Source organism: Crinia signifera, chromosome 1 (genome assembly GCF_055691185.1).
Source record: "Crinia signifera chromosome 1, ASM5569118v1, whole genome shotgun sequence".
NCBI lineage: Eukaryota > Metazoa > Chordata > Amphibia > Anura > Myobatrachidae > Crinia > Crinia signifera.
In genome coordinates, this window is record NC_139217.1 from 448156042 (window position 1) to 448182778 (window position 26737).

The following is a 26737-nucleotide window of genomic DNA, read 5'->3' on the forward strand; positions in this document are numbered from 1 at the left end:
ATTTCCAAATCTTATAATCCGTCGGTAGGATTAATTTGCGAATGGATACAGCCCAACTGTTATTGCTTTATGCTAAACTGATTTGCTTCCATGTTTCAAATTTGCTTTCTTCAGTTATTGTATCTGAAAATGCGTCCAACACGTGGAATACATATTTTTATTTGCAGTTGCTCTTGGATTCATTGATCATCTCCAGCTATTTTTTATATATATATTCGACACAGTGGCCCTTATTCTGGTCTGTTTTCAGGGACCAGAATCTTCGCAAGGGCATCATGTGCGCATGGTGCAGGGTAATTTCTGTGCATGTGCCGGGTGTATGCGTCCACGGCGAACAGGGTGTTTGCCGGGTGCACGCACCCAAGTGTGGGGGGCAGAGAGGAGAGTGGGGCGGCGGGCCGGCACATTTGCATATGGAAATGAACAGCATTTCATGGGCGTTCCCATGAGAATGCTGGGCGATTCCATGCCAATGGGACAATGGCGTGGGTGCGGGCAGCTGACATCACTTCTCCCGAGCGTCCACACATATATAAGAGAATTGAGAGTAAATTTTATAAGCGTGCGCCTTCGCACTTTATTTATTTATTGTTGATACAGTATTTGTTACTGTGCCTGTGGTTCTTTCTCCTTTTTTTCTACTTAGTATTTGTTACTGACCCTTTAAATCATGAGATTATCGGTCTATAAAAAAAATAAGTGTCATTCTATAAAAAAAAAATTGTGTGGAAGCAATTTATTTTTCTGACACATATTTATGTTCTCACATTCATTCTGTCAGTTGTAATGTATCCAATATTGCAACCACATAATACAGATCTATAAACAAATATGTAAATACCCTTAGTGCTCATAAGCTGTGTTTTCCTTGTTCCTCATAAAAAAGATGTCTGCTCTTTCTGGTGGGGGGGGGGGGGGGGTGTTGTACTTAATGATAACAATCAAATCAAGAAAAGGGCATTCTAGAAAGCTGCAAAAGCCATCAGGTAGAAGTGCGTGAGTCATGTGACAAGTGCGTGAGTCATGTGACAGTGTGCAAAGTGAGAGCAGGCAGGGAGCTGTTTAAACACCTCAAATAACGTGGTACAGGGGGCAGTCCCTAAATCTTATCATTCCCATATGGACTGACACTCACAGGTTCTAACTTCTTTCCATCGAACCTGGGAAATGTAGTAGAGGAGATGATGGTGATATCTGTTAATATGTATTACCACACAGACGATTTTCTGGTGCAGTAGGAAAATAAATGTTAACCCGTACCTGCCAACTGTAAAATTGAGGTAACCAGTTTTCAAATCGTGCCCATTTCTAGCAAGAACTTCTACCCTTTGGCTCCCGGGAATTCAGGACCATTGATCAGTGTGCAAACATCTGATTGATTGATATTCATTAAATCAAACATAGCGCGTGTTAGAACATAAACTCTATAATACTGTATGTGTATTATTTTGAATATTCGGGTGTGGTATAGAGTTCCGACAGTCGGGATCCCGACAGTCATTAGCCCAACATCGGGATCCTGACTGGCCAGACTCAGACATCATGGCGAGCGCAACAAAGCCCACGGGAGAATACCCGGACCCCCACGAGGGAGAATAGCCGGTGGCCGTCGGGAACCCGTCTGTCGGTGTTTTAACAGTCGGGATCCTGACGTCGGGTAAATGACTGTCAGGATCCAGACTGGCACCCGAATATTCTTCACCGTTCATTCCAAAAAGTAAACATACAGATGGTGCCCCTCTCATTCAATGCCGACTCTCGCCAGAATGTTCCCGCTGGCGAGCGCTGGCCGAGAGGGACTCCATTACACTGGGACGTACAAGCGTCTTACACACACGCGCGTCCCAGTCACTCGGCAGCTGGGTGGGGTGCCGGACGGCTCCCCGACAGTCGGGATTCCGACAGTCAGTACTCCGACGTCGGAATCCCGACTGCTCCCTCGTGGGGGTCCACGACCCCCATAGAGGGAGAATAAAATAGGTGGCGAGCGCAGCTCGCCACCGTGCCCGCAGCGTGGCGAGCGCAGCGTGGCGAGCGCAGCGTGGCGAGCGCAGCGTGGCGAGTGCAGCGAGCCCGCAAGGTGCTTCATTGTGCTCCCCACGCTGTGCAGTCGGGATTCCGACGTCGGAGTACTGACTGTCGGAATCCCGACTGTCGGGGTATTATACCACACCCGGCTGGGCGGCAGAACCCTGCCCTTGTCCGCTTCAGGGAGATGGGCAAGGTTAGGGGGGTGCGGGGGGGCGGCAGGGACAGAGCTCTGTCGGAACGGGGCACACGAGTGTCTCATGCGCGCGCACCCCCTTCCGTTGGATGGCCTAGAGCAGGCATGTCCAACCTGCGGCCCTCCAGATGTGCTAAAACTACACATCCCAGCATGCATTGCCATCATTCTAGCATTCCCTAATAGCCAAATTGTGGCAAGGCATGCTGGGATGTGTAGTTTTAGCACATCTGGAGGGCCGCAGGTTGGACATGCCAGGCCTAGAGGCTGACGGGGGCTTGAGAGGGGTTCCATCTGTAGGGTGAAATGTAATAGGGTGAGAGAATCAGAAAGTGAGAGATTTAGTAAGAAAGCTCCAGTTTTTTTAAAGCGGCAATCATTTACACTGCAAAATCAAACTGGTTTTGCCGTTTAAATGATTGCTTTACCAAATCTCTCACTTTTTCACATTTTCTCATCCTATTAAATTTCCCCCATAAAGTACAAAAAGGAAAATGTCTCTAATCAGCAAGTTAGTTATATTTATTAAATACACACTTTCCAAAGTATAAGAAACTGTTCTGATTTACCTCTAGCTCCGTGTAAGTGGTATTTTCAAACTAAATATAAAATCTGCCATATAGCTTAAATACAGAAATCCTAACATTTAATTGTGCGCAGCAGCTCCGTCCCCGTGCATCACTGTGAAAGGCAACATTTTACCTCACACGTTACATGGTATTTCTTTTTCATCATTGTATAGGACTCAAATAACAAGAAAAAACAGCACTTTTGAAATAGAAAAATAAAATCATTTTTTAAAATGTTTTATTTAATATTCACAATATTAAATAATAATAAAATTAAATGAATATATATATATATATATATATATATATATACTGCTTCTTAGTAAACCCAGACCATGCAGTATTGGGGACCCCCAATAAAGCAGTCCCCCCTTCCAGGGCATCCCCTGCCCAGGCTGGACCCTGGGGCTGTCCCTGGCGCCCTGGGAGGTGGGCACCGGGATGATAGCCATAAATGTGTACAAATTAGATTAAAAACTATTGGGGTAAGTTGTGGAACTACAAGCCCCAGCAAGCCTCCCCCGCTACAAATTAACCAATAGTAAAATAACACACACAAAGAAAAATGCAACTTTAATATATACTACATTCACTCATACCTACTTACCTATAAGTTCCAACGTAGGCCAGTCCTTTTCTACATTTAGAATCCATATGGGTACCTGTGACTCACCAGGTCCTCCCGTCTAGATCGCGTCCTCATCGTTCCATGTAGGCATCCAGGGGGAAAAAAAGGAACCGAGGGGTCCTGTATCCATAACGAACTGGAGGCTACCAACTGAGTTTACACTTGGAGCTCCTCCCCTTAACTGGGGAATTTGCCGATGATGTCAGATACTAACCCAACCAATCAGCAGCAGGCTCTGTGGGAGCTTCGAGGCTAATTGGCTCTTCGCGGCTCCATAGAAGCTCATGTTAAAATTTAACATTGGTGTCTATGGGCGATTCCCATCATGTTAAATATTTTGTCAATGTCTAAATAATGCATGTCTAATGGTGTGTACACACGGTACTTTTTGCCTTCCGATGTTGACGATATAGTCAACATCGGATCGGAATCGGATGCAGATCGCAAGGGTTTTAACCCTTCAGATCCTGATCCGATTCCGATGCGTGTTCATGTATCGCAAGGCAGAAAGTCTTGTCTGCCTTGATTATATAGTGCAGATCTGCACTATATAGTCAGACTTGTATGCAAATTGGATGTGCCTTCAGATACTATCCACGATCCGATCTGATCGCTGAGCGACCATATTGCCCGCAATGGGAGTGTGCACCGGCGATATATCGCCGGGTGCGCGCTCCCATTTTTGCCCCTGTGGTGATCGCTGGTCGCAGGAACATGCTCCTGCAACCAGCTGATTACCACTGCCGGGCTCCCCCCGGCGGTTTCTTTTTCATCAGCGACCATCTCTGGTCGCTGATGTAAAGTAGAAACTGAGCAATATGTTGCTCAGCCATATATGGCTGAGCAATATATCTCCCCCGTGTGTACACAGCATTAAACCCAGTGCTTTTTGTTATCACTTAAATCCGTGTGTGCGAGCTCCTTGCGGCTGGTCCTGGGGGCGCACTTACCTCTCCTCTTTCTGTAAGACTTCTCCCAATTACTGTCTCTTCCTTCACTGCAGTCACTGGTCCCTCTCCTCCACATTTCTCTTCTTTCTTCTCCTTCCCTGAATTCTAATTTTTCACACAGCCGAATCTCCGTTCTAAAACTCATTCAATTGCTTTACAATACACTTGGGGGACAATTTATTTCCTTTAGATGTTTTCTATTTAAACATTTTTAATTTTAAATACTTGCAGTGTTCTTTCTATGTCACTATGTACGTACTCTGTATTGTATTGTGACACTTTGGGCCTGATTCATGTTTGATCATACGGGGCCAAATTGTTGAGGGAGGGAAGGGGGCGGACAGGGAAATGGCCAGCGTTTTATGGGCGTCACCCCGGTAAGGAGGGGATGCGGGCGGCACGGGTGTTTGGGGGGGGAGACACTGACCTGTTTTGGTCTGAATTAGGCCCTTTGTCCATTTATACTGTTTGCTTAGTTTCATAGATTGTCATAATCACTGTTAACCCCTTGAGTGGGTTTTGCTGGGGCAGGACAAACCTAACAGGGCAGGTTTGTCCTGCCCCAGCATAAACTCACCACAGATTATTAGGCGCCCCCCCACCTCACCTCACCTTCGCTCCGGCGTTAGTACACTGGATCTCCCCTGCCGCCGCTGCCCCAGCCGCCTGTCAATCATCACGCAGGCGGCAGGCTCGGGGCAGCCGCCCCGAACATCCCCGAGCCTGCCGCCTACGTCTTTGCTGCAAAATGACAGGTGGCTAGAGGCTGGGGGAAGAGCTAGAGGCTTTTTTGGAAGAGCCCCGGCGTGCGATCGCCGGAGCACAGTGACAGGTGATTGGGGGGGGGGGGGCTGGGGGACGCAACGGGGGGCTCAAGAGGTGGTGCGCCAGTGGTGCACACCTGGACACCACTGGCAAACACCTATTTCATATTTGTGGTATGCCCGGACATTTACCACTCAAGGGGTTAATGCATCTATTTGCACTGTTCGTTTTGAAAATGCCCAGCTGTACCTCTAATGACTTCACCTCTCCTGCTCTTCCATTGATCGTAGATGTCCCCCAACATTTTATTCTTGGCCCTCTTCTCCTCTCTCTCTACATGTCCTTCCACTATCACATCTATGCTGATAACACTGAAATCTACCTCTCCTCTCCTGATCTCTCTCCCTCTATCCTCACTCATATCTCCAACTGTCTCTCGGCTGTCTACTCTTGGATGACCCATCGCTTTTTTGACCTCTTCCCACCCTCCTGCATAAAACCCGACCATCTCTCATCCTAACCCTCTGTCTATGCTCACTTCTTCCCCTTCTGTGTCACCCCTGTCTGTCTAACCCTCCCCTTTAGAATGTAAGCTCTCACGAACAGGGCCCTCTCTCCTCGTGTGCTTTTCTTATAATATATAAACGTCTGCCACCCTGATGATTGCTTCAGTGTCCTGTCCCCTGATGCAACTATCCATATTTACCATGTACTTGTCCTAAACTGTCTAGTACTGTAATTCGTTATCGTTTTTTGCTCATTTGTGTATTTTTAGGCGCTGCAGAACCTTTGTGGCGCCATATAAATAAACGATAATAATAATTCTGTTTTCAAAATACAATTCTGTCAATAATTTATTTATATATATTGCTCAAGACTAAATATGTTGTTATTGTGTTAATTAGTTGGGAGGATGTTGGTGAATACAGTAATTCATGTCATGTACTGGTCTAGGGAATTCTCCAATGTTCAGTAACTCGTGTACCCAACTTAAAGTGCCGCCGTTTTATGTCAGATCTCCTGGGTACGAAGCTTGTGAATTCTCTACACAGGCAGAGAGAAGGTTTTTATAGTTCTAGTTGGGGGCTCATCAAGTCAAAGTCGTTTCTCTAAAAGGTTGCAGCACGGTCACAGTCCAGATACAATTTTTTTTTATTGACTCTGATTTTGTTTTTTTTCCAGTCTCTTCTGTGTCTTCATGAAATCTTCCCAGCGGTACAAGCTGCTGAGACGGCAGTAAAAAGAAACCCACACTTTGTCGAGGCCTGGCAGGCTCTGGGGCGAGCGCAGCTGGGATTAGGGGAAATTGCAATGGTGAGTTGATCATTTCCAGTTTCTACCCTGGGAGTAGGTAAGATTATATAGTTAAGAAATAAATGTATGCTGATTATATGTGCATCCTTTCTGGCCATTTCCCCACATTTATCCCCCCAATATGGTTATTAATATATAATGAATGATTTTCTATATTCTGTCCCTTTGCTGCATCTGCAGTGGTAGCCTGGGAATGGAGAGGGTGGGACAGAACAGGGGTTGGATCAGTGGTCAGAACGCTAGGCAGAGCAATAGGTGGGCCAAGGTGACCCAGCAAATTGCCGAATCCCTTTAATACTTTTGTTAATGGGTGTTTGGCATTTTGGTGGCACCCTAATCCGAGAACATTTATTTATTTATTTATTAACAGTTTCTTATATAGCGCATACAAATTCCGCAGCATCCAAAGTGAACATTCCTCAAAGGAATAGAATTATTAGGACACAAGGACATGCACTGAAAATGGAGGGAGGGAGGTTCAGGGGAAATTGGAGGAATAAAGACTTCACAGAAAGAGTAGTGGACATGTGGAATAACCTCCCATCAGAGGTGGTAGAGGCTAAGATAGTAGAGCAATTTAAACATGCATGGGATAGGCATATGAATATCCTAAAAAAAAATAAGGGTAAAGAATGGTTGAGATTGCCTAAAGGTTTAAAAAATGGGCAGACTAGATGGGCCAATCTGTCGTCACATTCTATGGGTGAGATTTAATAGGATGAGAGAATCAGAAAGTGAGAGATTTGGAAAGAAATCTCCAGTTTTTTTAAAGCGGCAATCATTTACACTGCAAAACCAGTTAGATTTTGAAGTGTAAATGATTGCCGCTTTAAAAAAAACCCTGATGATTCAAAATCATCAATGGTTTATGGCCGATGTCGAATACTTTTGCTATCGATGGGGGAGAACCAGATGGTTTCCCTGCATCGATGGCACAGCAAAACCGATGTTTTGCATTTTTTAAAGTGCCGGGACACGGAGCATAGCTCCGCCCCTGACACCCGTGAAGCCCCGCCTACATGTTTTGATTGGTCCACGGGCCAAACATAATAGATGACCATCGATATGTAAAACTATCGATGGTTACCCATTGAATCGTTTTACACTATCGATGGCTAGTTGCACTTTTTTGCCATCGATGGCAAAGGCACCGATGGTCATACCTAGCGGGAATGCACATCGGTAACAACGTAACGACACACTAGACGATATTGTTCACAATATTGTTCAGAAAAGCCCTTTCTGAGCGATATTGTGAACTGTATTGCCTAGTGTGTATGGGGCATTATACATCTACAGATGAAATTCTATGCAAATGTATGCACATGTTCATTGCCATGCAAACCACACTCTGTGAACACTATGTAGCCAATTTATGCTTAGCACCATTTGTAATAGGATTTGCATGCAGTTGTAAATACTTGTACTTCAAATTTTGCTCAGTGAGGCAAAGTTAATGAAGGCATTCTGGGCTGGTATTTTCATAGTCAAATAGGGTAATCCAATGGCGGAACTGCAGGAGGCAATGGAGTCATTTGCTGTTGGGCTCCTGGCCAGAAGGGGGCGCTGACTCCATTGTCCCCCATTGCATGTCATTGCTGCTGTAAACAAGCCACGGAGCCATACATGGCTCATTTACACTTTACAGCAGCAACCCAGCGCGCACTGGTCTCCTCTGGACCCCACTCCTGTCCGGCACTTGCACTGTGTGTGGCTGTCAGATCCCGATGCTCCCGTCTGCAACACAGCGCTGGGGAAGGGAGAAAGTGAGTGAGCACGTTTTTGAGCCCAGCGAGGACCCGCCCTTCCTGAGCAGAGCCGCAAGTGCAACTGAAGCAGTCACCATGGAGCCCAGGCAGCACAGCACTGAGTACAGGCAGCTCTCTAAAGCCCTGCCCACATCTCCTCATGTAAAGTGTTTGCTCATATATCCACCCACCTGTTTCAGGGCCAGTCAAAACTTTAGTGTAGGGGGGTTGCTAAATCAGGGGTTGGTGTTAGATTTGCCACCATTCTCCCAGAATTCGGGTGTCTAGAAAAGCCTCCAGGCTCCTCCAGCCCGCCACAGCCTCTCCGTTCTATTCGCTCTCCCCCCCCCCCCACCCCCCAGTGCATGTCGCCGTCATTTTCATCCGGCTGCCCAACACTCCTCCTGCCCGACCTGCCCCTGCCCAGCCACATTGTGCCAGCCTGGCCACCAATGCAATATTATTACCAGGTAAACTGTAGGTTATCTGACCAAACATGGGTAATGTGTGTGTGTGTGTGTGTGTGTGTGTGTGTTTGTATGTATGTATATATATATATATATATATACCAAGAGAAGGACCTGTCACTCAGGACTGACGTGAGCTGCGTTTCCGTGTGGCTTGCTCTGTTGCCATAAGTCGATGGTCTGTGTCGACACACAGACATCCATGCACAATATTCCAAACGGACAAAGGCACTCAGAGGCTTGATGCAGGTGAAAAAACTGGAGGAATTTTTATTCCATTGCCTGTCATACATGCATATGTATATATATATATATATATATATATATATGATATTGGTGGTACTAGCGCTGAGTGGATGCCCCCCTGTATCAAGTCTTTTATGGGAAAATTGACAACATATGTCCGTTTTCTATAGTCCCGCACAGATCCTCTTTTTCAAGTGGCCGCTCCTCTCCTGTTGATTCCTGTTCCCGGGAATCTTTGTATGTGAATCTGGAAAAGAGTGAGATGGGCGCCTTCTGGTGCAGTATGTTGGTATTACAACAGATCCCTCCACCTTAAGTGAATAGATCACCCTAGTGAGTACAAGTGTACCGTAATTAGTGGTCTCCCAACCACTCTTTTATTCGCTTAATTGATAGGTGCCTCTGGGTGTCTGGTAGCTTCAATATTTCTCAGCTCCGTGTATACATAACAATACACCACAGGTTCACAGGAATAGAAAAAGGAATATAATAGCGTGATATTGCTAACACAAATTTATTAAAAAGCAAACAAGACAAAATTTGCCCGTACAATTAAAAAGAATTTCAAAAGCTTATCTGATGCATTCGATGAGGTCATTCATTCATTGCATAGGTAAGAGTCCCTCTCTCAACGCGTTTCATCCTCCGCCTCGAAAACGGCTTGGACTTCCTCAGGAGTATAAGTCCTCTTTCTAAAACAGGCTTCTATTTATACCACTTCTATGATTGTGGATCCCGCCAAAGCGCGGTTCTCCACTCCCTCTTCCGGGTTCGTGGAACGCATTCGCGTCATTTCCGGGAGTCCCGTGACACGCACGGGACTTCCGGTTGTAGACGCGGCTTCCGGGTTCTTCCCCGGCATTCTGAGCCATTCATGGACACTATGGATAGGTGGAACGCACGCGCCTCGTCACCAGAGGTCCCGTGGTACGCACGCTGACTTCCGGCTTCGTGCGCGATTTCCTGGTTCAGCTGTCATTAGCTAGAACCACTCGTAAACCATTCGGCTGTCATAGTAACTTGATTCTTCCCACACAAAATATAGCATGGGAGGATATTCAGCCAACGGTATTGCTGATGAGTGTTTGGACACAGATGAATATAAAAATATATATATAAGGGGCCGATGTCTAATCAGTGCATCCATGGGGTTATAGGTCACAGTGCCCTCCCATGAAATTCCTAATATTACAACCCGCCCCTTTCTCTTTCAAAAATTTCAAATTTTTGTTCAGTATAGCAGCAATATGGAAAAATATCAAAACATCAGAACGATTCACAGAAGTACACAAGGACAATCAAATATCATAAAAACCAAATAAAAATGGGGTAAAATAGGCTTATAAAATGTTACTTTAAAATGCTTTATAAAAATGGTGCTAATTCATAGTTGTCATTAAGCCCATTCGGGGTTAGCGTACCAAGTTCATAAATCCAGAACATCTCCCTTCTGGATAGTAGATTCTCCCTATCTCCTCCCCTCGGACCTAAAGTGACATGCTCCAGTACTTTGAATTTTAGATCATCTACATTCCCATTATGGGCCTGTAAAAAATGTCTAGGAACTGTGTGACCATCTATTTTGTTTTTTATACCTCTCACATGTTCCTGAATTCTTAGTTTCAGTTGGCGTTTTGTTTTGCCAATATACTTAAAACCGCATGTACACTCTAACATGTATATCACCCAGCTACTATTACAGTTAACTAGGTTTTTCAGAGTGTATTTTTTAGAACCATTAAAATTACTAAAATTCCTGTATTCCGGATGTGCAAATTTGCATATATTGCACTTATTGCATTTAAAAAAGCCTTTTGCTCGGTCCCAGGGGGTGTTTACTCCCTTCTTCTTTTGTTGGAGCATACTTGGAGCTAATGAGTCCTTAAGGTTTTTCGCTTTTTTGAATACTACATCAGGTTGTATAGGGAGGATTTTCTTTAAAACTGGATCTGTCTGTAAAATACCCCAGTGTTTCTTTAAAATCTTTCTAATTTCTTGTTCTTGTGAATTGAAAGTCGTGATAAAATTCACCCGTTCCCCTCTCTGATCCTTATTTTTGTATTTTAGGAGGTCCTTTCTATTCAGTTTGTGAAAGAAGTGGATGCTAACTCTTATGTCCATTATAAAAGCAATCATAAGAAGCAGTGGAAAAATAATACTCCACTATCACAATTTTCTAGGATTAAAAGAAACTGCACAGAGGAGACAGACTGTGAAGAACAAGTCGAACTCTATAAAAAGAGATTTTTAGAGAGAGAGTATCCGAATACAATTTTGGAAGAAGCTGTGGAGAAAACAAAAAAACTGAATAGAAAGGACCTCCTAAAATACAAAAATAAGGATCAGAGAGGGGAACGGGTGAATTTTATCACGACTTTCAATTCACAAGAACAAGAAATTAGAAAGATTTTAAAGAAACACTGGGGTATTTTACAGACAGATCCAGTTTTAAAGAAAATCCTCCCTATACAACCTGATGTAGTATTCAAAAAAGCGAAAAACCTTAAGGACTCATTAGCTCCAAGTATGCTCCAACAAAAGAAGAAGGGAGTAAACACCCCCTGGGACCGAGCAAAAGGCTTTTTTAAATGCAATAAGTGCAATATATGCAAATTTGCACATCCGGAATACAGGAATTTTAGTAATTTTAATGGTTCTAAAAAATACACTCTGAAAAACCTAGTTAACTGTAATAGTAGCTGGGTGATATACATGTTAGAGTGTACATGCGGTTTTAAGTATATTGGCAAAACAAAACGCCAACTGAAACTAAGAATTCAGGAACATGTGAGAGGTATAAAAAACAAAATAGATGGTCACACAGTTCCTAGACATTTTTTACAGGCCCATAATGGGAATGTAGATGATCTAAAATTCAAAGTACTGGAGCATGTCACTTTAGGTCCGAGGGGAGGAGATAGGGAGAATCTACTATCCAGAAGGGAGATGTTCTGGATTTATGAACTTGGTACGCTAACCCCGAATGGGCTTAATGACAACTATGAATTAGCACCATTTTTATAAAGCATTTTAAAGTAACATTTTATAAGCCTATTTTACCCCATTTTTATTTGGTTTTTATGATATTTGATTGTCCTTGTGTACTTCTGTGAATCGTTCTGATGTTTTGATATTTTTCCATATTGCTGCTATACTGAACAAAAATTTGAAATTTTTGAAAGAGAAAGGGGCGGGTTGTAATATTAGGAATTTCATGGGAGGGCACTGTGACCTATAACCCCATGGATGCACTGATTAGACATCGGCCCCTTATATATATATTTTTATATTCATCTGTGTCCAAACACTCATCAGCAATACCGTTGGCTGAATATCCTCCCATGCTATATTTTGTGTGGGAAGAATCAAGTTACTATGACAGCCGAATGGTTTACGAGTGGTTCTAGCTAATGACAGCTGAACCAGGAAATCGCGCACGAAGCCGGAAGTCAGCGTGCGTACCACGGGACCTCTGGTGACGAGGCGCGTGCGTTCCACCTATCCATAGTGTCCATGAATGGCTCAGAATGCCGGGGAAGAACCCGGAAGCCGCGTCTACAACCGGAAGTCCCGTGCGTGTCACGGGACTCCCGGAAATGACGCGAATGCGTTCCACGAACCCGGAAGAGGGAGTGGAGAACCGCGCTTTGGCGGGATCCACAATCATAGAAGTGGTATAAATAGAAGCCTGTTTTAGAAAGAGGACTTATACTCCTGAGGAAGTCCAAGCCGTTTTCGAGGCGGAGGATGAAACGCGTTGAGAGAGGGACTCTTACCTATGCAATGAATGAATGACCTCATCGAATGCATCAGATAAGCTTTTGAAATTCTTTTTAATTGTACGGGCAAATTTTGTCTTGTTTGCTTTTTAATAAATTTGTGTTAGCAATATCACGCTATTATATTCCTTTTTCTATTCCTGTGAACCTGTGGTGTATTGTTATGTATACACGGAGCTGAGAAATATTGAAGCTACCAGACACCCAGAGGCACCTATCAATTAAGCGAATAAAAGAGTGGTTGGGAGACCACTAATTACGGTACACTTGTACTCACTAGGGTGATCTATTCACTTAAGGTGGAGGGATCTGTTGTAATACCAACATACTGCACCAGAAGGCGCCCATCTCACTCTTTTCCAGATATATATATATATATATATATATATATATGCATATGCATGTATAATATACATGTATAATATATATATATATATATATATATATATATATATATAGGATACTGGTGGACGGCGGCACTCAAAATAATGACACAAACGGCTGGATTAGTGTGGACACTAATCCAGCCGTTTGTGTCATTATTTTGAGTGCCGCCGTCCACCAGTATCCTGCATAGCGCCTATCTCCTATAGGCACACCATACGGAGGGCACCAGCTTATCGCCAGGCTGAAGGGGAGTGCTGCTTTATGAAAAACTTCTATATATATATATATATATATATATATATAGACACACACATTTAATATATATATATATATATATATATATATATATATATATATATATATGTGTGTGTGTATATATATATATATATATATATATATATATATATATGTGTATATTATACATGTATAATATATGTATATTATACATGTGTGTGTGTGTGTATTTACAAGGCCATGCCCACTTCTCCAGGGGCTCACGCATTAGGACGAGGAGGGGGGGATCACCAGGAATCCATGACAAGTGAGGTGGCAACCCTAGTTGGGGGTAATTTCCCTGCACCCATCTAACTCTCCCCTGCCTAGGAGACCACCCCCACCCCCACACAGCCGGTCCAGCCACAGTGATCCCCCCTCTATCTCCCTATTCCCTTCCAACTGCCACTCTGCTAGAAAATCCCCTCCTCCAACCAATCCAATCAATTCCATCCTGAATATATCTAATAGGCTGCTTCAAGTCATCTGAAGAGCATATATTAAAAAAAATGTTCACTAAATAAAACAAAAATGTATGTATAATCTGGTAATATGACACTCTCCCATTTATTTGTCCTTTCATATTAAAGTATATTAAAGTGTTTTGTGTTCATGTTAACTTTCATTTAGTTTTTCAAGTAAAGATGATTTATGTAAATGTACTCCAGTAATTCTGAGAATGGTCCATTAAATAATTAAAGAAAAACTTATAATGGTGGGTAATAAAACTAACCTAGCATATTTATCTCTCATTGGCGAGAGAACATAATATAACAGATGTATTCCAAGGGACTTTCAGCCAACAAGAAATCAATAAAGGCTAAATTTAGGAGCATGGCTTTAGGAAGTAATGGGTATGAATGTTACATCTAAGTGATATAATGTGGTACTGGCCCGGCATTCCGTATCCCACCCTCTGTTATGAATATTCATTTTTTGATACGAATGGGACGCACATTTTGTTTTATTTGAATGCAGCTGTTACAAACACCATCATGATTGCATTGCCCGTAATGGAACAGAGCAGCTTGTTACATCGTCTCCATTGCTACAAGAACATAATGTATAATGAGTGCCAAGAGCATCTTCTGGCACGTTCCTTATCTAGCATTAACTTTCACCAATGGGAGTAATTGCCTTCACGACCTTTATATATTTAGCTATTTATGGAGGGATTTGTAGAGAGCAACATCACGGTCTGCTCACTCAGAATGGTATACAAGGCACAGTATGGTGGGGAACGTCTATCTCAGTCTGCAGTGTGCTGTAGGGTTCTTATCTAGTACTACGAGATGCCCCAGAAGTCTTAAACCATGTGTATATGTATGTATGTATGTATGTATGTATGTGTGTGTGTGTGTATATATATATATATATATATATATATATATATATATATTTAGTGTGTGTGTATTGTTAACTCTAGCAACTTTCAAAGGTACAGTACTTGTGTAGTTTCACGGCGGCAGTTACGTAGTCAGCGTAGTGCCCCTGTCAGAATCAGTGTAGTGTTCCGGCGGCCAGCATAGTCAGTATCAGCGTCGTGTTCCTGCAGCCAGTATGTTTGCAGCTAGACAGAGCCGACCTGTTCATACCCCCACTATCCACGTCGGCATTGAGTTGATTATATAAAGTGTGGCAAGCGCAGCGAGCCACCGAGCCCAAAGCGCGGCGAGCGCACGCGTAAAACGAGCGCAGCGAGGGGATGCTGATTATTGGTGTGTATTCCGCATCCCCTCGTGGGGCTCGCTGCGGTCGCCACGCTTCGGGCTAATTTTACACGTCCCCTTGCGGGGCTCGCTACACTTCGGGCTCGAATCAGACCCCAAGTTGTAATTCAGTGACTGTAAAAAGGCTGATCTGCTCACCTGGGACGCCGAAGGGTCTCCACTAGCAAGTGAGAAACGTAACCTTCAAGTCACACGTTGCACATGTGTACTGCGACTCAGATGAGTGTGCCGTAAGAAAACCTAGACCAATTTCCGTACATTGGATTGGCGTACCGTATATACATGGAATTACCTCTCAGTCTTTTCTCCATAATTAGTGTTCCATGCATCAGCTAAGATATGTTTTGGGATGTGTTACTTTCAATTGGCCATAGGGGCGTTCTTAAACTTCCATTTAGCCATTCTCCTTTAAATATGTCTGTGTCTTTGCCCAACTGTCTGATAATGTATCACATTACTGTCTCACGTGAGCTCATTTATCAGAGGGTCATGTTTGCTTAAGTTTTACAAAACTTTAATGGTCAAAGCTACACCTTGTATTTATAGATCAACCCCACACTGTGCCAAAGGGCTGTCCTTTGTTCCTGACAGCTGTTCCACCAACACTATAGAATTGTTATCAGTTAAATTCAGGTTCATGCTCTCTGAATATATGACACATGTTCTGAAGCTATTTGTGTTCTGTGTGCAAATATGTGTATAACATATGCGGAGCAGGCTTATGGGACTTTATTGTTGGGGTTATTGCCCGAGAGCCTTGGGGATCCTGGAGCAATCTAGAGATACCTTGCACACGATTGCACCTTCAAGCAATTTGCGATATGTTGTAAGATAGGGATGATGCGGTAATGACACTGGGCATTAATGTAATCATGTTTTTTTACACTGTATGGAATATTAATATTTAATATTAATATTTAATACCATAATACATAAATACACAAACATAATAAAACCAGTACTGCACTTTCAAAGCTCAAATTCTCCCACCTCGTAGTAAAGCTTCTGTCTCTTCTTCCTGGTAGCTACTCTCTGGTCCAGGGCACGGATTGAGGACTCAGATCCACACACACACACACACACTTATCTTATTATATACTATAGCAATTGTCATAAATTGAGCCACTTGCCAAGAGGCCTCCCCCCTGTGTTTACCTGTGCTGGCGGCACTGAATCGGGGAATACTGTGTTGAGTACTAGGAATAAAGGCTCTGAAATTGTAAGAACTTTATAAACTAGCAGTGTCGTCGACAGATTCAACTGTCAATATACATCTTTCGTCTTTTAATAATTTAACACTCTCTCCATCTCTTGTCCGAGCGTCTCCTTTTGCGGCTGATGTCGTTATAAAAGGAAGCAGTAATCTCTTAATAGAGAAAGCTTTATAGAAGTCCGACTTCCCATACTGATCTCAAGGGAGACATACTAATAGCTGGTGTTGTCTGTGCTAACTAATGTGAGATGAATACAGTAGATGCATATTTCAGGGTTCTCTGTACAATATAACCCTTCTGACTATGAACGTTGATTAGTTATAAGCATTTTGTATTACTGTATGTGTAGCATATTTGTGCAATCTGTACGTGATTTACAGAAGATAATACATAGGGGGATATTCAATCCCCGCCGCTATGTCCGATGAGGGAAAAAGTGATGGGCGCCTATTCATTGCCGTCTTTCCCAACAGCTTTGAACCGGCATCTCGTCAGAATAGGCCCAAGTTTACAAGCCCGTTCCACCGAGATAAGCCGTGGATTGTCGCGATCATGGCCCCATCTTGCGGCCACACCCCATTTTCGCTGAGAGGCAGGCGGGACATTGAATCCCGCCTGCCGATAAGCAGGTGAGGAAAATGAAAACGGGCCAGGGTCATGGCTGTTGGGTCGGACCGACCATCGTGACCCTGAATTAAATACCCCCATAGAATCAGCTGTCATGCACTCATTTTTGTGTTGAGAGAAGTGTTAGGTGATGGGCTGTCAGTAAAGCTGGGGTCCGATGCTGCTGGGCCTGATATGATATGGTAGCCTCGATGGTTACGTACCATTGCATGATTTCTCCTGTGACTGGCTCTTGCAGCCGCCGCGTGACCCAGTAGTCACACGGCGGCTGCACGTATGGGTGCGATTTCGGGCCGGTAAAAGATAAAGAAAAGGGATAAAATCAATGGTAATTACGCAGTAGCCAACCAGCTTCTAACTACAATTTTTTTTTAAACCCAGTATGTCTTGACAGTTAGGAGCTGTTTGGTTGTTGCGTTATCACCTTAGATTTTATCGCTTCTCCAGGCTAAATACATCTGTCCCTCAGGGGTAGATGTATGAAGCATTGATAAGGGAGGAGAAGTGATAAAGTGCAACGTACTTTATCACCGGCCAATCAGCTTCTAACTGTTCCTTTTTAAACCCAGCCTGTAACTTAACAGTCAGGAGCTGATTGGCCGGTTCTAAAGTACCAGGCACTTTATCACTTCTCCTGCCTTATCGCCGCTTCATACATCTACCCCTTAATTCTTTAAATGTATAATTTTTTTTATAGTTGTCTCCAGACCGTGTTATAGCTTAGAGGAGATACATGGAATATTTCTAGGTACAGATATTTCATGCCTGATGTGATATATGTTCTGGTTTTTTCTAAAATATACCTGTTCTTGTTTAATTTACATGGAATATTTCTAGGTACAGATATTTCATGCCTGATGTGATATATGTTCTGGTTTTTCTAAAATGTACCTGTTCTTGTTTAATTTTATAATTTTATTTACTACTCATGTTAAGGAAACGCATAGCAGCCGTATAATGAGATATGTACTGCATATGGGCACCACAATATAACAGACAAATGGTTTGATCCCCATTCAAGCCCTTTATCAAGGTGACGCAACGCAGAAGACCCGTACGCACATACATAAATTGTGTAAGTGGTCCTGGAAGGAGTCCGCTATGCTGCTGAGTTATCATCGGTGTCTGGCGGGAATGTGCGTCGCTAGGCAACAGAGTGTAAACACAAAACACTGAAGGTGTGAACTAATATTAATAAGACTGTCATAACAAAATAAACCTTCTTCTCAAGCAACGTCCTGAATGCCATCCATTGGTCGTAGCTACAATACGTCCGTGATCTGTAAACAAATTTCTTTTTTTTTTTTTTACGATCATATTTTTATTTGAAGTTGGTCTTTTTAGCGGCAACATAGATAATTCACCAAACAATCAGCTGCTGTCATTTTTCAAACACAGCCTGAGAAGCTGATTGGCTGGTACTTCATCGTTCTCAAAGCTTTGACACATAATTGTTGGTTAGTAGTATCAATCGAACTCAGAACTTTTTTTAAAGGGGCTACCACTCACAAGTCAAAACTATGCCTTGTAAGTAATTGCCCCTTTAAAAAAAAAAACATCCGCCAGACTTGGGCGGCAAGACCAGTACCGTCGCCAAACTAGGGCGGCATTACTTTCCGTTCATAGAATTTTTATGTCAAATGCATGTTATACTGTACATCTGTGTATGTAAATTATTACTAATACATAAATACTAGTCACATTGACTATTTACATGACCATTACATGCTAAATAAAGGTACTAATGAAGTCTAACTAAATTTTAACATCAATTGTTCTTTCAATTTAAAAACTGAGATAGCTATCTGCTTGTGTACCGCACTTTAGGAAAGGCCATCGATGGCATGAGAGTTGAGGATTTGAAGCTATTGAGGGAAAATCATTTACAGTATGGTTAAACCATTGATGGGCACTGATTGCACAAACAGCAGGCACCATCAGATTCCTGAAACCGATAATCCTTAACTATCGATGATAACATATTTCCCTGTGCCGCCTCTCTAAGCGCAAGCAATCGTAATGCAACAGTGTCTACATTCGGCCCAGTAATAACAGATTGGTATGGGAAATAAAAAATACTCTTGTGCCCAACTTCACATCAGCCTCATAATGCGAGATTGTAATCTGATTCATATGAGCAACATGTGTTCCCTCTAGGGGCAAATCAGTCCAAAAACATAGCAATAGTGTGGTATTAAATGAGATCTTTTGTTGTATAAATATAACACTCCTCCTAAAAAAGTAACAGGTTTACATGAAATTGTGCCCAGTATGGGACTACTGTGCTCCGGCTTCTGCCCTCTCTGAGCTCAGAGTAAATGGAAATATCACCTGGATGGTCTTCACATCACTTCATTCCAGACTCTAGACTCTATCACGGTTCTGTTGGGAAGGGGCCGGGCTAAAATGATGTGAACCGCTTTTGCTGTGATGGGGGCGGGGCTATTATGTAGCAGCCAGACCCCACCCCCATAGTGGCTAACTGTATTTTCGCATCTGAAGATGATGACTATTTGGGTTAATGAGCCTCTACTGTTTTAATGAAGGAGCACATCTGTGCTTCAACCAGTCAGATATTTACTTTCATACCTTTGACCTGTGCCAGCCAGATGAAAGCTAATCACTTCATTTTGGCGATGGGTTAGCAGCACATCAATGTCATCTCCATTCTGTTATTAAACAAACCTTATAGTCTCTTGTAATTCATTTTGAAAGGTCAGACTTGTCAAGTAAAAGCTAATGCGTAACCAATAGGGTTTGTTTATAGCAAGATTTTAATTAACTGATAGCATTTCAGAGATGGAATTGCAGCATTTTATTGATTAGTGGTATTGATTTTTATATCATTAGAAAGTTATCTCATGTTCGTTCAGATGTTCAAAGTCTCATAAAGTCGGATCCTTTGGACCTTTGGCGTTTTTGGAATTGACAGCAAACAAAGCACTAGAACATTTTATTCTCTTTAATGTCTAATTGTAACAAAAAAGCAAAAGTCAAATTAAAAAAAGATGAAATATAAATGTGTATGTAACGCATAACCGTGCAGGGATCATACATGGTGGCACAATAAGCAAACTACAGTAGATGGGTTCTTATTATAAAACCTTCAGTAGGGCAATCTGTGGTCCATATCATTGCAATTGACCAGTACCAGCTTTAACCTTTTGCCCTTGTAGCAGAGACGCTGGTTTTCACAAGGTGGGGTGGGTCCGAATGTGCTTGCACTTTCATACCACCTATTTTACTTGGAAGTGAGTGGAATGTGGAAGAGTATCCTACTGTACTTCTCTTGGATTCCTTGGGAACTTCCCGGTAGAGTAGAAATGATAGCCTTGGATGTTGCAGGTGGAGTTTGCGAAGGGGCCCGCACCACCACTGGGGCCCGCCTTCCTCCCTGCACCCAGTTACGCATCACACTGTCCCTCCTCCTTCTACCAATTCACTCTACATCTTGAAGACAGGGAAGTGATGGTCCTAGCTTGCCCGAGACCTCCACCTGACTCACCCAAACCCCACCCATTCACTCTGCAGGACTGGGGAAAAATGGTTGGTAGCTTTGACAAATTGGGACTGAAGGTTTTCTTTAAAAACTTTGTTATTGGTTCTGTTAACTTCTAGCTTTGCCCCAGAAAGTAGGCTAAAAGATAGGTTTAATTACAGGCGGGTGTAGGTCATTACATCGGTAGTGTCAAAGTCGACAGTCAAAAGGTGAGTCTGACCAGTAACTATTCTAGTTTGACAACTTACATTCGGTGCCTTCATTCCTGGAAATGTTGTTGCTATAGTATACACTATGGGCCTGATTCCTGTTTAGAAGATAAGCATAAAAAAGCAAGTAACTTTGAGCCTAATTCAGACCTGTTTTTCATGGCCGCAAATTCGCACGGAGGCCGATTATGAATGAATTGCGCATTCATATTGGCCGCAATGCACATGAGCAACACCTGGCTGCGATCAAGGCCTGGAACTTTCTGTTTGCTGGCCGTACGTAGGGTGATTGACGGGCCAGTGTAAAAATCATTCCATGGTGAGCCTAAGAAATTTGGGCATACAGATGGAGCCGTGATCAATCAATCGGCCGGAGCGCCGTTCACTGAGATTGGCGCTGCGCGTCCCGGTCTCAGTGAACACCGCGCCGGCCCATTGAATGATCCCTGCTCCATCTGTGTTGGTATTGGTGCGAGTGGATGTGCACCCGTACGCATCCATTCCCACGTTAATTTGAAAGGCGGGATTACACTTTAGTGGGGTGGCACCTTAAATGAGCGCTGGCCACTGCACATTTTCAGCCATGCAATCAGGTCTGAATCAGGCCTTTTGTGTCTGGAACAGACCATGGGGGTAATTCATTACCGCTCGCTAAGCTGCGGTCCTACGCTGCTTAGTGAGCGGCTTAACACCGCCTGTCACCCGTTCGAACGTCCACCCCGTCACCGCCGATTCCCCTCAGGAACGAGAACGCATCCCCTCGCATGCACCGCTAGCCGTAGAAATCAGAATTATTTCCTCTGCCGTCGCAAATAAAAGTCTGTCTCAAATGAACTTTATTTACGTGCGCCAGGATGAAGACGGGGCGGCGACTGATATCCTGTGAGGCATCGGCTGCCCATGTCCCTATGGGAAAGCCCGGCATTTTCATGGGGATGTCCATTAAATGCGGGACATTCCCATGTGTGAGTCCCGTTTTTGCCCTCGTCCGCTCTCCCTCCCCTCAGCCAAAGGCCCGGCAAGTCTGTATCTCGCCTAAGACTTAGCTTAAGACCTCAGACAATAATAGGATAGCTATCAGGGACTTTGCATCATATCAAAAATATTAAAAGAGCTTCTTATAATTGTTGGCATTTCGGTGTTTGAACCACTGTCTTCAGGACAAAATAGCCATGCACCAAAGATAAAACCTGCGATCTCCTGTGCTTGGCTCGTGTGTGCTGAACACTAATGTACGATACTTTTCAAATACATTTGTGATAATATGCAAAGTCAATGAGTGCTGTCCCGTTATTGATTAACTGAATGTACATGGTTAATCGGTACTTGTGTATTATCACGGCGCCCGATTTAAACTATATCGCATACGATTTAGCGGCCGATTCGATCCGCGATGCGATTTTGCGACCGATTTTTGGCCGATTTTCCGCTATTTCCTGCCGATTTGCATGCTATTCCATCCTTGCACACCCCCACTATCCAAGTCAGCCCGAAGCGTGGTGAGCGGACGCGGTACACGTCCTCTGTGTTGGAAAGGACACCGGGGCTAAAGATTTGTATATACTGTATAGCTTTCTTGATTTGCATCCTCAGGGTGAACTTACTCAGATGATGATTTCATTTATACTTAATACATAATCCTATTGGCTTCATGCAGAAATAACAGTAAGCATTAGGCTTCATCGGGTCCTGTTACATTTACTAACTTTATTCTTTGACCTGTTAATGCTCTTGGCCGGATTTCCCAATGGGAGCACTTAGAAGAATGCATTGTAGTCTCACAGCTACTCGGCATGACGACATGCCCACAACCAGGCTCTTAGTTTCCCAGAAGCTTTTGAGGTTACTTAAGTGAGCCAACCGCAAGAGGAGAGTTTCAAAGGCAGCTATGAAAGTCTTGGCATCTGTGTAACACTTCATTTAGCTAATAATGAAAGACCAGTACTGAGAGCAGGAGAGTAATAACAGACCGTTCCACACATGTGGTGATCTTACTGTTGTTAGCATTGGTACACCAGTTATTGTACTGTGTATGGACTGTGTATTGTCACAGGAGTCCACCATGTTTGTATACAGTGATTACACTCTAGAAGGGGCGTGTAGAGTAGGCAGAATTTTGGGGTCTCCGTTCCTTTGCTGGTACATGGTACTCGTAGGTTGTCAACAATCTGTTTGATGTTTTCAGATCTCGATAGATTGACAATTGCAAATACTTTGCGACTGATTCAGTGCCAGATGGTGGGAGGACTGTGTGTGCTGAACCTATTCTAAAGGTCCTCTGTTGTCACACACACGGTGCCCCCTAACCTGCAGCCGGGGTGGGGGAGGTGGTGCCGCCAAGTAACATTGCTGAAAATGGGGTGTTTGACCACTTTTTTTAGGAATGCCATGGTCGGTTTGTTTCTTCCGGCACAGATTTACTAGCCTCGACCCATGATTTTCTTGCAGGTGATGCAATGGCTGCAGATCCTTATTCTTTGGTAGGATGATGATATTTTCAGTGAATCGTGTCACCACAGTGCCACTTCCTCTGGATGTAGCCCTGATTCTTGGCATTGCTTCATTGCTGGCGGGGCAAATAGTTTATGACACGGTAGTAGCCTCTTGCAGGAACTCTTCTTGAGTGGTATCTACAAATGTAGTCATGTATGCGGGAAACATAGGGGCAATCAGATGTGTAGATCACGTGCAGCAACACTAGGTTTGATGTACTGTACATCAGGCCTAGGAACATCACAAGAATCACCAGGCATGTTAATGAAGGATGGAACAGTGTACGTTCCATCTCTCCTTATCATTGCTGTAGTGTGCATGGGCAATCTGGGCTGAAGGGAATACATTTCAGTGTTGGAATGAATCCCCAGCGCTCCAGTGTGTACCCAGCTTTAAATTTAAAAAAAACGAGAGAACCAGTACACCAGACATGTCCAAACTGTAGCCCTCCAGCTGTTGTGAAACTACACATCCCAGCATGCCTTGCCATAGTTTTAGTATTCCCTAATAGCAAAACTAGTGCAAGGCATGATGGGTCTTGTAGTTTTTTTCACAACAGCTGGAGGGCCATAGTTTGGACATGCCTGCAGTACACTATAATGAAAATTTCTGGCTTATTGAGCACATAATACACCATACCACAGGGAGAAGGAGTACACTATTTCAATACTCTTAACTTTCTTTTTTTTTGGGGGGGGGGGGGGGGGGGTGATGTGTTCAGCAGTGCTGGAATACTGACATCACTTAGAATGCCTGAGCTGGAATTTTGACTCTGCCGGAATGCCCACACCCGGAGGAAAGGGGGGGGGGGGGGTTACGTTTAGGAGTGATTTAGGGTTAGGCTGTGGGGAGGAAAGGGGGGGGTAGTTTAAGAGCGACTTAGGGTTAGGCTATGGGGAGGGGAGGGTTAGGCTATGGGGAGGAAGGGTTAGAAGGGGAGGTTAGGTTAAGATGCAGGGGGTGAGGTTTAGGTGAAGATTAGAGTCAAGCTGCGGGGGGGGGGGGGGGAGTGTTGGGTGTTAGACTACTGGAAGGTAGGGAGGGTTAGTGGGACAGGGGGAGGGAAAAGGTGGCCATACACTAGAACAATCTCCGGCCCAAATGCACAATTTCGACAGGATCAATTGTGTGCACATTGTGAGGTGTATCGGTACAATACACAGTCCCGCGGGTCGAGAGGTTGATCCTCACGTGTGATCTATTGGCTTTGATTGTGGTCGTAAGCAGATCGCATGAGCTTTTAAAGCACATACGATCACTCTTACTACCTGTATACGATAAGGACGTATACAGGTCATTCTGATGTATGGCCACCTTAAGTATACTTGACCCCCATTGGGATTCCCTCCTTTGGGATGCCGGCATTGGTATTCTGTCTGCCGGCAATCCGTATGTATTTTCTCTATGCTTTAGAAGATCCTACCTACCGGTGCTTACTTGGGGGAAATAGGAATACCGGAAGTGAAAGAGATGCCATTTGTTGTTTACATGTATATATGTCAATTACCCTAATATATTCACAACTTAGTATAATACACGGAGATGCCAAGTTCAGTTTAGAACATATAAGTAACTACCTAACACAAATGACAGGTTTGGTTACTATCAGACCTGACAATTCAGCCAATATTTGGCTTTTTCGCCCGAAAGCGCAGGTTGTTCTATTAGAAGCTAATTGGCGGTCTCTGACTATTAAGGGTTTAGTTACAGGAAAAAGTCGCTGGAAATCATTCTGCAGACGGCCGCTGCTATTATCTTACCTGCTGTAATCATCCTGCCGGGTGCGGCTTTCCTGCTCTATGCCGGTATTACGTTCCCCGCAGTCTAAGATGCGCAAAGTGCACATTTCCGCATAGAACAAATGTCACTTTTGTGAGTTCTTCTTCATTGAAAGCATTACTAGTTTGTTAATTACATAGACTTGGAGGTAAGCTCTGTTCATTCCACAGTCCAGATGTTCAAAGGAATTTATCCAGAGCCAAAATGGGTGGGGGCCAGCATTTTTTAGGAATGTCATTTGGATGTCTTTTATTATTGTACGGGTTGATTAAACAGATCATTTGTTTTCACAAGTATGTAAACCTACCACCAACACGGAGGACCTGTAAGTGCCTAATTGCTGACCGTCTCAGAATGTCCATGAGACCTTGACCTTATTCTGCTATGTTCTGTAAGGTTAATGATTTTATATCCTTCTGTTCATACTGTACCTATTTATGTAGTTTGTAGGGACTGCAGATCTTTTGTGGTCTCCTATAAATAAAGGATAATAATAATTATATGCCGGTCACTGATGCTTTTTTTTGTATTTTAAGGAATTTTTCTGCATTTTTCATTATATGGTGGTCATGGATACTCTCTGTATTGTATGGCGGTCACTGATACTCCCTGTATTGTATACCAGTCACTGCCGTGCATTTTTGTAGGTGAAGAAGTTTAGTTTTCATTATATGGTGGTCATGGATACTCTCTGTATTGTATGGCGGTCACTGATACTCCCTGTATTGTATACCAGTCACTGCCGTGCATTTTTGTAGGTGAAGAAGTTTAGTTTAGACAGCAATACTTACCTTTTAGTCTTGAGACCATAGAATCTACATGCTCTATTTAAAAGTGAAGGCGCCACAGAACAACAGAATTAAAGCAGCTATCTTATTGTAATGGGAATAAAATGGGTTGTGTCCTCTTTCTCTACATTTCAGTGTTCACAAGGTTAAAGTACTACCCACGAGTAGGAGGTGCCAAGCTGATTCTTAACCCTAGTTGACAGAAAAGCCTAGCTTCATCCCTGACACTCTTTTAAGCCCCATGGACTATTTTACACAGTTACCTATTTTTACCCAATTAAATTCCTTTAACACGGTTCGCACAAAACTTACGTCTTCACCGTTTATACTCAATCAACACAACATTGTTGTGTAACTAGATGATATAGCCCACCAAGCACTTATTATGTACCTCAGTGATTGTCAGCTTGTAGGCAGGACCACTTTGCCTCTTTGACTGTTGATACCAAGTCCAGTCTTACGTAGGGTACACACCAGAACCATCATTATCATTAGACGATGGAGAAACTATTTTCCTTGAACTTCCCGGGAGCTCCCTTGCTCATGAGTTGCAAAAAGTGTGTTTTTGTGCGCAACGATCTCGATCCGATCAGATGCGACCGCATGCGTTGGACACCGGGCCAGAGTCAAAAATACAGATCCTACCTGCTGCAGGTAGGACCCGCGAAGTGACCAAACGAGCAGCAGGGACGCGCATCGGATCGGATCAAAAAATTTACAAAACATGCTCAGTACAAACAATCTACATACAATCGGTCGGTATTGAATCTAAATCGACGGGATTGAGGCCAAGTCGTTCTGGTGTGTACCCAGCATAAGTCAAATAAATAAACCATTGCTCTGATGGAAATATTGTGGCGACTTCCTTTTGATCAAAGCCTTCTCCAGCATTGCTCTTGTTTAGGAGCAGTGATCTAGAACGTACATTCTTTGATACCAACCATCTGCAGATGATTTTCTAATGACCGTATGAAAATGATTCATCTGCTTAGAGGTTCGTGTGGCTTTTAGTTGCTTAGTGCTACCATCACTTATACTTTCCTTTCTG

The 26737-nt window shown here is 43.4% G+C and overlaps 1 protein-coding gene across 2 annotated transcripts in view; it reads left to right on the plus strand.

Annotated features, from left to right (window-relative positions):
* The window catches only part of TTC33 (tetratricopeptide repeat domain 33), a 238149-nt gene that overhangs the window by 184117 nt on the left and 27295 nt on the right, over nucleotides 1–26737 (plus strand). For both annotated transcript variants that reach the window (XM_083154377.1, XM_083154369.1), the window contains exon 4: nucleotides 6319–6450. In XM_083154377.1, coding sequence (XP_083010503.1) covers nucleotides 6319–6450 — 132 coding nt within the window. The remainder of the gene's footprint in view (nucleotides 1–6318; nucleotides 6451–26737) is intronic.